This window comes from Onychomys torridus, chromosome 5 (genome assembly GCF_903995425.1).
Source record: "Onychomys torridus chromosome 5, mOncTor1.1, whole genome shotgun sequence".
Classification (NCBI taxonomy): domain Eukaryota; kingdom Metazoa; phylum Chordata; class Mammalia; order Rodentia; family Cricetidae; genus Onychomys; species Onychomys torridus.
Window position 1 is genome coordinate 56,236,685 of NC_050447.1, and position 15,582 is coordinate 56,252,266.

A 15,582-nucleotide genomic window follows, 5' to 3' on the forward strand; every position below is an offset into this window, starting at 1 on the left:
TCTTCAGAGTATTTTTAGGTGTGATTTGAAGCTTTTCTGATGTTAGGAAGGAATGGAGAAGTTTCCAGAATTCCATCCTTGTTTAAGTAGCATTGACAGTGGTCGTAAGAAGAGGGATTTTATTTTGAGAGAGGTGAATATGAGAATGTTTTGTTGTTGTTGTTTTTTCCCTAAGGGGTTGGCATCCAGTTTAATTCTCAGCTCTTGTTTGTGCAAGTTGGAGTGGAGAAAAGCAACCCATATCATGGGAAGCATTCATTATAGTTTGTAAAAGTAAACTATAAAAGTGCATATTCCATGTGGTTAGATCAACTCTCAAAAGCATGGAGTAGCATTGGATTTGTTCATAATCCCCCACCCTGTGTTTTCATCAGGGATTTAGAATTCCCAGACTTCCCTCTATCCCCAGACTAGTGATTCTTACTAAGATCACCCTAGTGCTGTTCATCTGTCTGACTCTGTGACAAGGAACTCTTCCACCCTCCATAGGCCCAGCGCTGGCACCAGGGCAATGAACATTATGGACGCTCTTGGCAAGCAGGTGATGTCGTGGGCTGCATGGTTGACATGAACGAGCATACCATGATGTTCACTCTGAATGGTGAGATCCTGCTGGATGACTCAGGCTCCGAGCTGGCTTTCAAGGACTTCGATGTTGGTGATGGTAAGAGCCATGGTATTCTCCTGTTATTTGTATTTATGGTACAATGCAGCTTTTTATTCTGATTCATGACCAGCCCGGTAGTAGTTTCAGGGTGAATGGGCATGTGAGTTGCAGCTGTAAATTGCTAAGTGCCATGTGAGTGATCTGATCAGACATCCTTGAAATTATCTCAGCAGAAATGACATCTATCCCACTTAGAGAGGGTTTTGATGAGGTAGTGATGTCGGTGTGCAAAACAAAACAAGTGGTGGCCACTAAGATGGCATACCACAGCATTAACTTTCCATTCAGGATATTTGTGGTTCATCAGTGGTTTATAGTATTTTCTTGTCCATCAACTTCACAAAAAAAGGAACGAGAATCTGACATGGTTCAGGCCCTCCCTCTCTCAGTCTGGGATGACAAAGATGACAAAAGCCAGGTCTCATCTTCATGTAGACTGCAGTTTTTCAGGAGGTTGACACTTTCAAATTCCACTCAGTGTATAGATTCAACCATAAGGAAACCATTGAGGAGGTTTTGCAAAACATTAAATGGAGAACTACCAAGTGAGCCAGCTATGTCACTCCTGGGGATATGCTCAAAGGATGCTCTCTCTTACCACAGAGATGCATGCTCATATATATTCATTGCTGCTCTATTTGCAATAGCCGGAAATTGCAATCAGCCTAGATGTCCATCAACTGATGATTGACAGTGAAAATATGGCATATATGCACAATGGGATTTTATTCAGATATAAAAACATGAGTTCTGCAAGAAAATGGATAGAACTGAAAATTCACCCAGACTCAGACAGACAAATAGCACAAGTTCTTTCTTATATGAGGGTCCTAGATTTTAGTGTTTGTATATTTGCATATGTATGAACATGTGTCTGGTTATATTTAGGTCTTGAAACTAGAAAAGGAAGCATGAGAGAGGGAATAGGAGGTTTTGAGAGTCATAGAACATGTGAGACATGAAACCCAAAAGGATGCTACTGGGACTAGAAGGACATAAAGTGGTAGAAGGATGTGTGAAAAAGGAGAGACTCAGTTCAAACAAATTCTGCAATGCAACCTAATACAGTATTAATGTTAATTAGCATTCAAATTATGACATCCTCTTGATTATTAGATCCCAGACAAATGACTTAATACCTTGGTTGTTATCTTACAAAAATGGGGTTAATATTAAGTAATATATGGGAAGATGCTCACAAATTATTAGCTCACTATCTACCACAAGGGAGCATTAGCTTTCTTTTGCTTCTAACCCCCAAATTCAGATTTATATGAAATAAAATTTTGGCTCATCTAGTTGAAGTTGTACATGTGGAATCCTGTCCTTATTTCAGGAAGGTTAAAGAATGAGGTATTTGCTAATTCTTAGGAAATGTTTATGGTCTGTTCTATCTTCCTTTGTAGTCCCAGCTATAGTTTTCTTTTATTTATTTATTTATTTACTTACTTACTTATTTATTTATTTATCTATCTATTCATTCATTTATTTATTTATTTATTTATTTATTTATTTATTTATTTATTTATTTATTTATGGTTTTTCAAGACAGGGTTTCTCTGTCTAGTTTTGGCACCTGTCCTGGATCTCACTCTGTAGACCAGGCTGGCCTCGGACTCACAGAGATCCACCTGGCTCTGCCTCCCGAGTGCTGGGATTAAAGGTGTGTACCACTGACCTGGATCAGCTATAGGTTTTTATGGCTTGTGTTTTGATTCACATCCTGGGGAATGCCAGTTTCTAGGCTGTGCTTGTGTGCTCATCACACATGCTCTGCTGTGGGGACAAAGGTTCACACTAGAAAGTAAAATCTTATTAAAGTCATTTGTTCTTGACTACAAGAAGCAACTTCACCATAAGATCTATATCTGTTTCTAATCTATATCTATCTATCTATCTATCTATCTATCTATCTATCTATCTATCTATCTAGTGTGTGTGTACAGAGTTACAAATAGGGTAGGCGTGGCTGGGCCTGATATAATCAGTTGAGCTCATTTGCATTAATTATCCTAAGACTCATTGCCAGAAAGCCTTTCTTTAAAAGTATATCACTGGGCTGTCACTGGTAGGATGTCAGTTAAGGTAACTGACTAGAAGATCACAAATGCAAAGGGCAGACAAGAGGGACCAACATTCTGTAGATGATGGGTTTGTACAAAGCTCTATAGAAACCTGTTTCATTGTGTTGGGATATTACTCCCTTGAGACAGGATTTTCACTGAACTGGAAGCTAGCTGGCAGCCAGCAAGCCTCAGGGATCCTCCTGTCTTTGTCCCCACAGCTCAGGAGTTATAGGTGGATGTGTGTAGTCATGCCTACTTCCTATGTGAGTACTGGGGATTTGAACTAAGTTTCTCATGCTGGAGTAGCTGGCACCCTTAGACAGTGAGTCATCTTCCCAGTCCTACCCCCATAACTATTTCCTTGTTTACTTACTTTATATTTTATGTATTTTGTATTCATAGATAAGTGCCCTCAGTTAAGGGGCTCTTTTGAATTTGTTCACAGCTATAGCCCCAGTGTGTAGATCATGAGCATGCCCTGGGTGTTTATTAAATATTTGCTGGGGCAAGTATAGTAGTATTTGAAGTGAGAACATAACCAGGATCAGTGATTAGCAAACTGAGGGCTTTGGGCCAAGTCCCTATCTACCATCTTCTTTTGTAAATAAAGTTTTATTGCATTATAGCTATGTTACTCATATATATGTTTATACACATACACCACACACACATGTATACATGTGTGTGTGTGTGTGTGTGTGTGTGTGTGTGTATAGTCTATCAGTAAGAATTCCATGGAAAAAGAACCTATACTCACTTGTTACTTCTATAATTTATATGATTACAGTTATATAAAAATGAACTAGAGAGATAGCTCATTGATCAAGAGTACTTGCTTCTTTTGAAGAAGACCTGAGTTCAGTTCCTAGCATCCACAACCTTGTATTTGTAGGTGACTCACAATCCTATATCTCTAGATTTAAGGTATCTGACATCCTCTTCTGGTCTCAGTGGACACCTGTACACACATGGTACACATAAATTTATATATGCATATACATATACACATAACATTAAAAATAAACATTTAATAAAATTATATAAAAGTCAAGAGAAATTTGATGTTTGGTATAAATATTTCCTTCATGAAAAATTGAAAGGATGTTGTGAAAATAAATCTGTTTTAAGCTGATTATAAATGCTATTCAAAACCAAAAACATTTTAAATGGAATTTAATTATCCTTACCAACTCCCTGAGAAATGTTAATTGTAAAGCAGTATAAGAAATAATATAGTCATTCTTTTCTATTCTTCACCTAAAATGATTGTATAGTTAACATTGTTATATCAGTTTTATTGTTCTTTCCCATTTTATTCATGTCTGTACTGTGTGTGTGTGTGTGTGTGTGTGTGTGTGTGTGTGTGTGTGTGTGTGTGTGTACAGGTGTTTATGGAGGCCAAAGATTGACATTGGGTGTCTTCCACTATTGTGCTCTGCCCTATCATTTGAGGCAGGGTCCCTCTCTGAACCCAGAGCTCACTGACTTCTCTGACTGGCTAGCCAGTTAGTTCTAGGATCTATCTTTTTTTTAAACCCTACAGTGCTAAGCTTACAGACATGTTCAGCCATACCTGGCTTTCTTATATGGATGGCCATCATCTAAATTCAGGTTCTTAGGCTTGGGCAGCAGTTGCTTTACTGACTGAACCATCTTCCTACCCCCTGACTTTTACTTTTTTAGTCATAAGATGAATTTTAATGGCTGCCCATATTTAATCTTGCATATATATCAACCATTCTTTTTACTATAGGAAGATTGATTTCTCCTTCTTTTTCTGTCTGAAATTAAATTCAGTGAACTCGCACAATAAGTTGTAGACATATTTTACTTTAAAACCATAATCCATGTTTATTGCTGCTCTGTTCACTGTAGCAAAGAGATGAAACCATCCTAGATGTCCATCAACAGAGGGATGGATTATGGAAACCTGGTACATGCTTAAAATGGTATTCAGTGCCAAAGAAAAGTGAAAAATATTTTTTTCAGAAAGGAAACAATTACATATTCTCCATCATTGACAGATCCTAGCCTATGATATATGTGGGGGTACAGTATAACATATAGAAAGGAGACCAAACAAGAAAGGGAAAATAGTAGGTGATGAGGAAGGAAAGAATGCAGGTAGGTAATGGACATGAGTCATGAAAGAGGATATAAAGTTAATTGTTTCTCTCAGTTCAGCTCTGTCAAGCATTTTTCATCCTTTTGTGGTAGGTAGAAACATGAACTGTATTTGTAGTGAAAGTGAAATTCAGTGTGAAGTTCCCAGCTTCAGCAGGGCTGCTCTAAATGTACAGAAGTTCATTGAGATGGATAGACGATGGAGCTGGTTAATCGGACTCTGCAGTGTTTTTTATTTGCAAGATTTGTTCTTTACCATAAATCTTAATTATTAAAAAACATGTTCCTATCATGTATGTTAGAGGAAAAGGGGTTGACTCTCTGAGAATGTATACAACACGCAAAGGGTCCAGTTGCTCTCCTGAGTGGAGCTAAGACTTAGGTCCAAGTCACCTGAGTGTCAGGTAACATGAATCTTAAAAGATCTTATTAATAAAAGAAAACCTGGAGTCAGGTATTGGGGTGAATGCCGGAAGATCAGAGAAACAGAACAAACCACAGCCACCTCACCTCGACAATTTCTTAGCTGATCTTGTTTCCTCAAACTGGAAGCCTCTGAGTCCTCATTGGAATGGATCTCAGCTGAACTGCTGCTAAAAGTTAAGCATAAAAGCTTAACCAGCTCTAGTTCTTGGTTTTCATGCCTTATATACCTTTCTGCTTCCTGCCATCACTTCCTGAGATTAAAGGTATGTGTCACCATGCCTGGTTGTTTCCAGTGTAGCTTTGAACTCACAGAGATCCAGATGGATCTCTGCCTCCAGAATGCTAGGATTAAAGGTGTGTGCTACCACTGCCTAAACCTATGTTTAATATAGTGGCTGTTCTGTTCTCTGACCCCCAGATAAGTTTCATCAGGTGCACAATATATCAACCACAGTGTCAGGCTCTTGTCAACCCCTTCCCAGGACTGACTGCCTGAATGCCCTGCTCCTAGATGCTGTTCTGGAGATGTTATTGAATCTTCTTTCTCTATCCTTCCTCTACTCCAAATACCTCTTCTTAGAAGGATAGTGTGGCATTTGGTTTACCTTTTGGTATATCTTTTGGCCCCTCAGCAAATGATGAGAAGTTTGGGGCTGGTATCTCTGTGCTATTTAACTTTATTTCTAGTTTCTGGCACATGGCAGCTGATATTTGTCAAATAAAGAAACTTCATGTGGTTTCTCAATGAATATGAATAGCATGTCCCACATAAACCTCACACTTGTTCAGAAGGATAGCAAGGTTTTTTGTGTGCAGAATTCTGGAACTGGATTCACCATACACAGCATGAGTATTAGACTTGAAGAACATGCCATACAAGTCATTGTATCCATATCATTCCAACACATTTCTTTCTAGAAAGGATGTTGCCGTGTACTGTTTCAGTAAGTGAAGTATTTGTGGTGGGAACTGTCCCTTGTTTTCATAAGAAAATATGCATTCACTGGAAGAAATTTGTCAAGGGACATAAGAAAAGAAAGACCAAAAGGTGTTAAAAGTCTTTATAAAAGAAGCTTTTGGATAAACATTCTGGTATTTTCTTCTCTGGAAACAGTGTTTGCTCTGTGAAATGCATGTCCATGAATATTTTCTTTTATATATATATTTTTTTTATTAAATTTTTTTCTTTCCTTTTACATAACAACCCATTCTTATATATGAATGAACCTTTGAAGAATAAACTTTCAAAATCTAGATATTATTCCACCCAAGAGCTTTATACATTATTAAAGCAATATAGACTTGTGAATAGAGATTTAGTGTCTTTTCCATATCTAACTCTTTGTATGTGTCACTAGTTAGCTTAATTAAAAAGATAAACTACTTTAAATGTACATCAGAAAGTCAGAGAAGTAAACTGACACTCAAAGGTCTACCATGGAGATATTTGCAAGTCTTTTGTGTCTTTCCAGCCCATAATTTCTCCACAAACACAGTGATCAGAAATAAATAGATGTTTGTTGTCCAAGGAGCTGACTCTGTCTTATTGTCTCTTCAGTGGTGTCAGATGGAGGGTTACACTTCCTAATTGGCACAAATGAAGTTCAAGTTTCTCCCATCTGTTCTATACATCCAGTCCAGCCCTTTGATTCCCTGGGGACCCTTATTTGCATCAACTTTCCTGACTGCTGTAGCATGGGCTGTCAGGCACAGCTGCAGCTGATTCAAATCTAACTGAAAACTGGTAATTTACACTACTTGGTACTTAGCTGGATGTGTCCTCCCCTCCTTGGTGGTAGCACTACTACATTGCCATTCTTTTGCATTTTTACCAATGGAAACAGACAGGGGGAGAACACTGAACATTATTGGCTTAAGGTTTATTTTATTATAATTTTATTTTCTGGGTGTGTATGTCTATGTGTGTAAGCCACGAGTGTACCAGTGCTCCTGGAGATAGAGGGTATTGGATCCACTGGAGCTGGAGATAGGCTGCCCATGTGACTGCTGTGAACCAAATTCAGGTCTTCTGCAGAGTAGTACCTGATCTTAACTGCTGAGCTATCTCTTCAGTGCCAGGGAATAACTGTGATTGTTACTGTCTTATAGCATAGCAGGTGGGCTTCTAGTATTAGGAGTCATTGATGTGATTTTTACTGTCTTATGGTACAGAGGGTGCTGAACACAATTTTCCTATGGACCTACTTGGACCCTTTAAAGCTATACTTTGCACCCCAATGGACGTTGCTTGTGTGCTGGCTGCCCAACATTAATGTGAAATGTTATGGTGAGAAATGAGGAGTATAAAGAATGTTTTCCCTTTGGAAAGAGGCATCCCACATCTGTTGCAAAAGTAATACTATCTAACATCATCAACAACAGATCCCAAAGATCTCTAATGAACAATTAGCAGTATTATGACAATTTTGTTCTTGTCTAACAATGGAAAGATTAGCAGATTCTGCTTTTTGTTAGATTAGTTTATCAAATATTCTATTAGTTTTTGTCTCATTGTTCAGTGCGTGTGTGATGTGTATATGTATTCATTTAACTTGGGCATATTATATTTATGTATGTGCATATATAATCTATGTATAGTACATATACACATATATACATCTATACATATGCATACAGTTATGTTCTCTCACATGCATTTATATACATTTTCCTAGGCCTAGTCTTAACTTATCCCAGGAGGGAGAAAAGTCTCTTCAATGATCAGAGTAGCTGTGAACACTTCAAAATTTTTGATTATTTTTGTTTTATCTGTGTAGGTGTTTTACCTATATGTATGTGTATATACAGTGTGTACAGGGTGCTCAAGAAGTCCAGAATCTGGTGTTGCATACCCTGAAACTAGAATTACAGAAGGTTGTGAGGCTGCACGTGGATGCTAAGAACTGTAACCATGTCTCTGTTGGAACAATACATGCAATACATGCTCTAAGCTCTGAGCCATATATATAGTTCTAGACACCTTTCAAATGTTTGTCTGCAGCCATTTACTCCTTGAGAATACATATGAAGAAGCCAGTGGCACTGGCCATGTCTGATGTGACATATTGAGCCTTTTAGCTAGTTGAAGAACAAAGCAAAGAGATCCACACTCCTCTTGGTCCTTGGTCCTTCCTCACTTTCATTCATAAAAGAATGTATACCTGATGGTGTGGAGGCACTGGGAAGGGGTCCTTATAAGAATGGACACTCCAAGATTCCTAGAGGTCAGGTGGAGGGATGTACTTTCATAGGGTCTTTAGTTAGTAAATCTCAATGCCAGGATCATATACCTCTACTCTTATAACGTTAGCAGTTTCTTCATTATACTGTGTTCTTTCCAGGTGGATGGTTTTGTCAGAGCCAGGACTTAAGAAGCAATCTGCTTGTTATGCCTTACTAGGAGAATCTCACATTAAACACTCAAGATCATGATTTCTGTTTTTGTTTCAGGCTTCATCCCTGTGTGTAGCCTAGGGGTGGCACAAGTTGGCAGGATGAACTTTGGAAAGGACGTCAGCACTTTGAAATATTTCACCATCTGTGGCTTACAAGAAGGCTATGAGCCATTTGCTGTTAACACAAACAGGGACATCACCATGTGGCTGAGCAAGCGGCTTCCTCAGTTCCTCCAGGTTCCATCAAACCATGAACACATCGAGGTTTGCCTTTCCTTTAATAATCAAGCCTTTTCTCAAAAGTAGAAGTGGGATATCTTTATGTATAGGAACTCCTACATGAACAGTGATTGTCAAGTCATTAAAATGCTAACTGATATGTATTACATAGTGGTGGCAGCTAAGCAAAGGATTAATCTCTCCTTAGGCACTTTATCCAGTAACTTACCAGCTGATGAAGAGCATTATTTTATGCACAGTGTTGGACTAGATCTGGATGTGTATAGCTGTGACATGAACTGGACAGCCTGTCTTTAGAGTTAGGGCAGGACTTCATTATTATAGTTATCCGTAGGTATCCACATGGAATTGATTATATGTTTCCCTTGACACCAGCATCTGCAGTTGCCCAAGTCCAGCATTCCCACAGAACCTATATAAATCATCCTATGCACTGACAAACGTTTCTAAATTAGCTATAATGTACAGTACAACGTAAGTGCTATATAAATACTTGTATTATATTGCTAATGAGAAGAAAGTGGTCATATTCAGTATAAATTTATTTTTCCCCAAATACTCTGCATGCTTCAGGTGAATCATACATTGAACCTGTGGATAGATAGGTCCTGATGTGTAGCCACAATATGTTGCTCTAGCTTCATAGTCTCCTACAAAATGCTGTTTGGGGTGGATCATCTTCAGAGTCTGTCCACATAAGATGCATTGGTTATTGTTAAGATCGAGAGATTGACAGTGGTGATTAGAATGGGAACTATGACATCTTAGTTTTGTTTGCATGATAAAATTGCCATGACAAAAAACAATGTAGGGAAGAAAGAGTTTATTTTAGCTTACAACTCCAGGTCAGGTTCCAGTTCCAATTCATCACAGAGGGAGAGTCCCAGCAGTGGGAATTGAAGGGAGTTGGTTATATCACAACCATAGTTAGGAAGAAAGGGCAGTGATTACATCCATGCTTGTGCTCACCTCATTTTGTCCACTCTAGGACAAACCAGGGTTCCCTGCCTAGGGAATAGTGCTACTCACAGTGGGAAGGTCTTCCCACCTCAATTAACTCAGTGAAGATTTTTTTATAGACATGCCCACAAGGCAATATAGTCTAGATAATTGTTCTTCCCAAGTGATTTCACACTGTGTTCAGTTGACACTCAAAACTAACTGGCTTCTTCATCTGCTAGGTAACAAGAATAGATGGTACCATTGACAGTTCTCCATGTCTGAAGGTCACTCAGAAGTCCTTTGGTTCTCAGAACAGCAACACTGACATCATGTTTTACCGCCTGAGCATGCCCATTGAGTGTGCGGAAGTCTTCTCAAAGACAGTAGCAGGAGGGCTCCCTGGTGCAGGCCTCTATGGGCCCAAGAATGATCTAGAGGATTATGACGTGGACTCTGATTTTGAGGTTCTGATGAAGACAGCTCATGGTCATCTGGTGCCTGATCGCATTGACAAAGACAAAGAAACCCCAAAGCCAGAGTTCAATAACCACAAAGATTATGCTCAGGAAAAGCCTTCACGCCTAAAGCAAAGGTGATTAGCAGAGATAGTGTGGTGGCTTGTCTGGGCTGGGGTTACTGTTTGTGTGTATATACACTTGTGTGTGGGTGCACTTGTATTTCAGCATGTGTGTGTGAGTGTGTGTGTGTGTGTGTGTGTGTGTGTGTGTGTGTGTGTGATATTCAGAGAGAGGGAGAGAGAGAGAGAGAGAGAGAGAGAGAGAGAGAGAGAGAGAGAGAGAGAGAGATTGATTGATTGATTAGGCCAGAAGAGGATGCCTGGTGATTACTCTTCTCATTCTCTACCTTATTTTTGGAGGTAAGGTCTCTCACGGAACCTGGAGCTTGCTGGTTCTGCTAGCTCTTCTGTCCAATGAGCTCCAGGAATCCACCTGTCTCTGCCCCTCTAGTTCTAGGATTACAGGCATATACTTTTACACTTGGCTGTTTACATAGGTACTGATGATCTGAACTCAGGTCCTCATGTGTATGTGGCAAGCAGTTTACCTAATACAATGTCTCTCTAGCCTTTGGTTTGGATGTTTTGAGACAGAATCTCACTCTGTATGCCAGGCTGACCTGGAATTCATGCCAGTCTTCCTGTTTTAACCTCCCATGTGCTGGCATTACAGGTGTGAAGCACCAAGATCAGCTACAGTATGTTTTTTAAGTTATATGGTTATTAAGTGGCCCAACCTGTAGTAGAGGGTAAAGGATTTTTAGTATTCATTCATTCATTCATTCATTCATTCATTCTCAGAAGAGTTTATAGAGAAGCATAACACAACTCATGGTTTTCTAATTATGAGCCCAAATATCATATGTTCAGTTATCTATATTTCCATTCTTGATTGAGACTTAAAGAGTATTCCCTATAAATCAGTGGTTCTCAACCTGTGGGTCATGATCACTTTGGGGGTTGCATATTGGATATCCTGCATGTCAGATATTTATAATGATTCATAATAGTAGCAAAATTATAGTTATGAAGTAGCAACAAAATAATTTTATGGTTGGGGTTTACCACACATGAGGAACTATATTAAAAGATCACAACATTAGCAAGGTTGAGAACCACTGCTGCAAATACTATTTTCTGTGATCAGAGGGATGGGTAACCATAGCATCCTTTCCTGCATTGATCAGTGTTTCTCAAATGCAATGCTATTGCCACTCTGTTCAGGCCATTTTTTATTGTAGGGACAGCCCTAGGAACTAAAAGGGTGTTGAGTGATTCTCTTCACATGTACCTACTAGATGTCAGAGTGCTCCACTACCCAAGTTGGGACAACCAAAAACTTCTCCTATTATAGCCAGATGTTCCCTGGGAAGGAGAATGCCCTGTTGAAGACATTTTGGCTAATGATCTCCTATGCAAAGTGGACAGAACATGCTTATTCCTCCTCTCAACGTTGCAGATTCTTACTTAGAAGGACTAAGCCAGATTACAGCACAAGCCATTCTGCAAGACTCACTGAAGATGTCCTTGCTGATGACCGGGATGACTATGAGTACCTGATGCAGACATCCACGGTATGTGCCTGAAGCACTTGGTGTACTTTCCATCTCAAATGCTGTACTTTGATATATTGACAGAATTTTTTTGTTTTGTTTTGGAGGGTTCTAATGCAGGGTCTACTGTAGCCTAGGCTGGCTTTGAACTTGCTTTGTAGCTGAAGATGACTTTGAACTCCTGATCCTCCTGCCTCTATCTCCTATGTGCTAAGATGATAGGCATGTGTCACCACTCCCAGGTTATGTGGTGCTAGGGGATGGTATCCAGGACTTTCTGCATGATATACAAACACTCTGCTAACTGTCCTCAGCCCTTATTTTGTTTTTTTGAGACCATGTCTCACTATATATTCAAAGTTGCCCTTGAATTCTCTATTTTCGTACCTCAATCTTTGTAGTGGGGGTATTATAGGCATGTACCACCACACTCAGCTGAATAAAATTTTAAAAGTAATTATTTGCTTATATTTTTAGACATACTTTGGGGATAGAAATTTTGTAGCAAAGCTTGTATTATGATGTCTGTTAAGGAATGAGAACTATTTTAAGCAACAGTCCCTACAGACATCTATAATTCAGACTTTGATGTCTAGTTTCTTGATGAAATTTGACAATTCCACTGGACTTTTTAAAGTCCATATAATTTAGTTCATTTTAGCAAACTGTCTGAGAGCAGATCATTTATTATACTTTTCATGGGGCTCAACTTTTGCCCTCTGCTATTTTAAATTTTCAGATTTATTATCTAGAATGCCTAATTAGAAAAAAATAGTTGTATCTATTGTAGAGTGCTTCTCAGTTATCTTTTAAAGTTATTTGTTGTTATTTTATATGTATAAATGTTTGCTTGCATGTAAATGTGTACATGACATGCATGCAGTGATAGTGGACACACTCCCTTGGGAATGAGTCACAGGTAGTCGTAATCTACCATGTGAGTGCTGCAAACCAAACCCGAATACTCTACAAGAGCATGCTACTAGCTGCTGAATTGTCTCTTTAGTCTCTTGGTACTTCTATATATGAGTTTGATGTCCATGCACAAAGAAGCCAAAGGAATGACTTCAGATATTGGAATGTTTTATGTAAGAGAAAGGAGAAGCCACATATATGTAAAGAGGCCTGTGACCAAAGGGAAACTCTCACGCACTTGCAGACATTTAAGGAATTGAAAATTTATCTGTCTAACAAATTGATACCTATCTTGTGTGTGTGTGTGTGTGTGTATATGATACATATAAAACTACATGTACATATACATTCCTATGTACATGTATGCACATACATACCTAGGAATGTACAAACCTCCCATTGTTTGTCATATTTTCACATATAATCTTAAATTTCTCTTTTTCTTTTCTTTTTGTTTTTCAAGACAGGGTTTCTCTGTGTAGCTTTGTGCCTTTCCTGGAACTCACTTGGTAGCCCAGGTTGGCCTCAAACTCACAGAGATCCACCTGGCTCTGCCTCCTAATTGCTGGGATTAAAGGCGTGTGCCACCACCGCCTGGCTAAATTTTTCATTTCTTTGTGTGTGTATACATGTGTGTGTGTGTGTGTGTGTGTGTGTGTGTGTGTGTGTGTGTGTGTGTGAGAGAGAGAGAGAGAGAGAGAGAGAGAGAGAGAGAGAGAGAGAGAGAGAGAGAATGTGGAGGTGTGCCTGAGGAGGTCAGAATCACTTGGAGTTGCAGTGATGGACAGTTGTAAACTGCCCAGTATGTGTTCTTGGTTCTCTAGAAGAGCAAAAAATACTTAATAACCACTTGATATTTATCCTTTTGAATACTAGCCTCCTCTGCCTGTACCATTCTAATTCAGCCAAATGGTTTAAATAAAGAAGTATATTCTTGGGTAATTCAAAGGCTCAGATGACACCCACATTTTGTTTTGTCTTGCTTCACACTGCCCACACTTTGTTCCTCTGTCTCCACAGTACTATTACTCAGTAAGGATCTTTCCTGGACAAGAACCTGCTAATGTCTGGGTGGGCTGGATTACATCTGACTTCCACCAGTACGACACAGGCTTTGATTTGGACAGAGTGCGCACAGTGACTGTCACTCTAGGAGATGAAAAAGGAAAAGTACACGAGAGGTTGGTTCTTCCAGTGTTTTCCGCAGAATATTGTCTGAAAATATATTGATAGGCCTAGATACTCTTGTTTCTTGGATTTTTGTACTCCGGATATTTCCATTTATAGGATGATGTAATTAAGCAATTGATGTCAATGTCCTCTTTTCTCATGCATACAAACCAGCAAGGAATCTAAATATATTAAAAGCAAAAATCATATAATAAGAATACAACGTCCTTTGGAGTACGGATCACATGTTCTCCAGGTGCTGCAACTAAGGACTTCAGTTGCCAATATTAGGTCTTAGGATGAGAGACCAGTGAATTGAGGTGGAGTGTCTATGGTCTGATAAGCCTCCTGGGGACTGGCTGTGTGGTGGGGAGGGAGTGGGCTCGTAGCTTAGAGTGAGTTAGACAAGGGGCACACCTTTGAACTCAGACTGAGGACCAGTGGATTCTTTCCTCAGCTTTGCCCTTGACTCGCTGTGTGGCCTCGGGTAAGTCAGTTACATTTTGTGTACCATCCTTTCTCATTTGTAAAACACCGAACTCAAACCAAACCTTCAAAAAAGTGAAGAAGGCCATCTTCCTTGCAGAATAAGACAAGAGAAGATCCTCCCATTTGCTTCTACCCTGTGCGCCCATGCGATCCTCTCTGATCTGCTATGACAGGTCTCAGAAAGAGTCTTCCATAGTGTTGCTTTTCTTCTTCAGCTGAGCCATCCTTTTTGGTGACCTGGGAAATGCACTGCCCCTCCCTCAGCACTGCAGATGGATGAGGGCTTTTGCAAAAGCCTCAAAGAGTACTTGCTATCAACATGGGACCCCAAATACCATGTCTTTTAAAAAATAATCTGGGCATGTATTTAATTTTCAAAGATGGCAACCATGCACGGGAAACACTGACTCATATAAGAATGCTATAACTGATGGGTTAATAGAGTTGGAAACAGGACGAGGGAGAATCATTGAGTACAGGGTGCCTAGTGCAAAGAAATGCAGCCTGCATTTGGACGATCCGAAAAGGACTTTATGCCAGCCTGTTTGTTTTTGCCGCCTTTCCTGCCTGCCTCTAGCTTTTCCTCGCTAGTCTTGTGATGTGTTGGCTGTAGTGCACCTTAGAGAATGGAATAGAACTTTTTAACACAGATTCTGGTAAAGGTGAAGTCAGATGGAGTTTATAGTTAGTGTTGTTATGTGCATTATCGACTTAACTGTCCTTTGTAGCATCATCAGAAATTATGCAAAAAGGCACACCATTTTGGTCAGATATATTATGGCAGCACTCATGGCTCATAGAGAATTTTCCTGGGGAGTTTATCTCACCTGGGGAGTTCTCTCATCTCAGAACAAGTAGCGGTGTGTGTGTGTGTGTGTGTGTGTGTGTGTGTGTGTGTGTGTGTGCAGGGTGGTGGTGGTGGTGGTGGTGGTGGTGGTGGTGAAAATTCAAATTTGGATAATTATTCAATAGTCAAACTTTTTTGAACCTCAGGGGGAAAAAAGGTCCAGTTTGGTTTGAGTTTTCTTTTTTGTTGTTGTTGTTGTTTGTTTGTTTTGCAGAAGAGGTATAGATCAAT

The 15,582-nt window shown here is 39.4% G+C and overlaps 1 protein-coding gene across 9 annotated transcripts in view; it reads left to right on the forward strand.

The window, feature by feature from the left end:
• The window catches only part of Ryr2 (ryanodine receptor 2), a 596,457-nt gene that overhangs the window by 372,617 nt on the left and 208,258 nt on the right, over window positions 1–15,582 (forward strand). For 5 of the 9 annotated variants that reach the window (XM_036187934.1, XM_036187935.1, XM_036187936.1 and 2 more), the window contains exons 29-34: window positions 490–664; window positions 8,734–8,942; window positions 10,100–10,452; window positions 11,837–11,951; window positions 13,866–14,026; window positions 14,473–14,502. In XM_036187934.1, the coding sequence (XP_036043827.1) occupies window positions 490–664; window positions 8,734–8,942; window positions 10,100–10,452; window positions 11,837–11,951; window positions 13,866–14,026; window positions 14,473–14,502 (1,043 nt within the window). The remainder of the gene's footprint in view (window positions 1–489; window positions 665–8,733; window positions 8,943–10,099; window positions 10,453–11,836; window positions 11,952–13,865; window positions 14,027–14,472; window positions 14,503–15,582) is intronic. The other 4 variants (XM_036187943.1, XM_036187942.1, XM_036187940.1 and 1 more) reach the window with 1 other exon arrangement.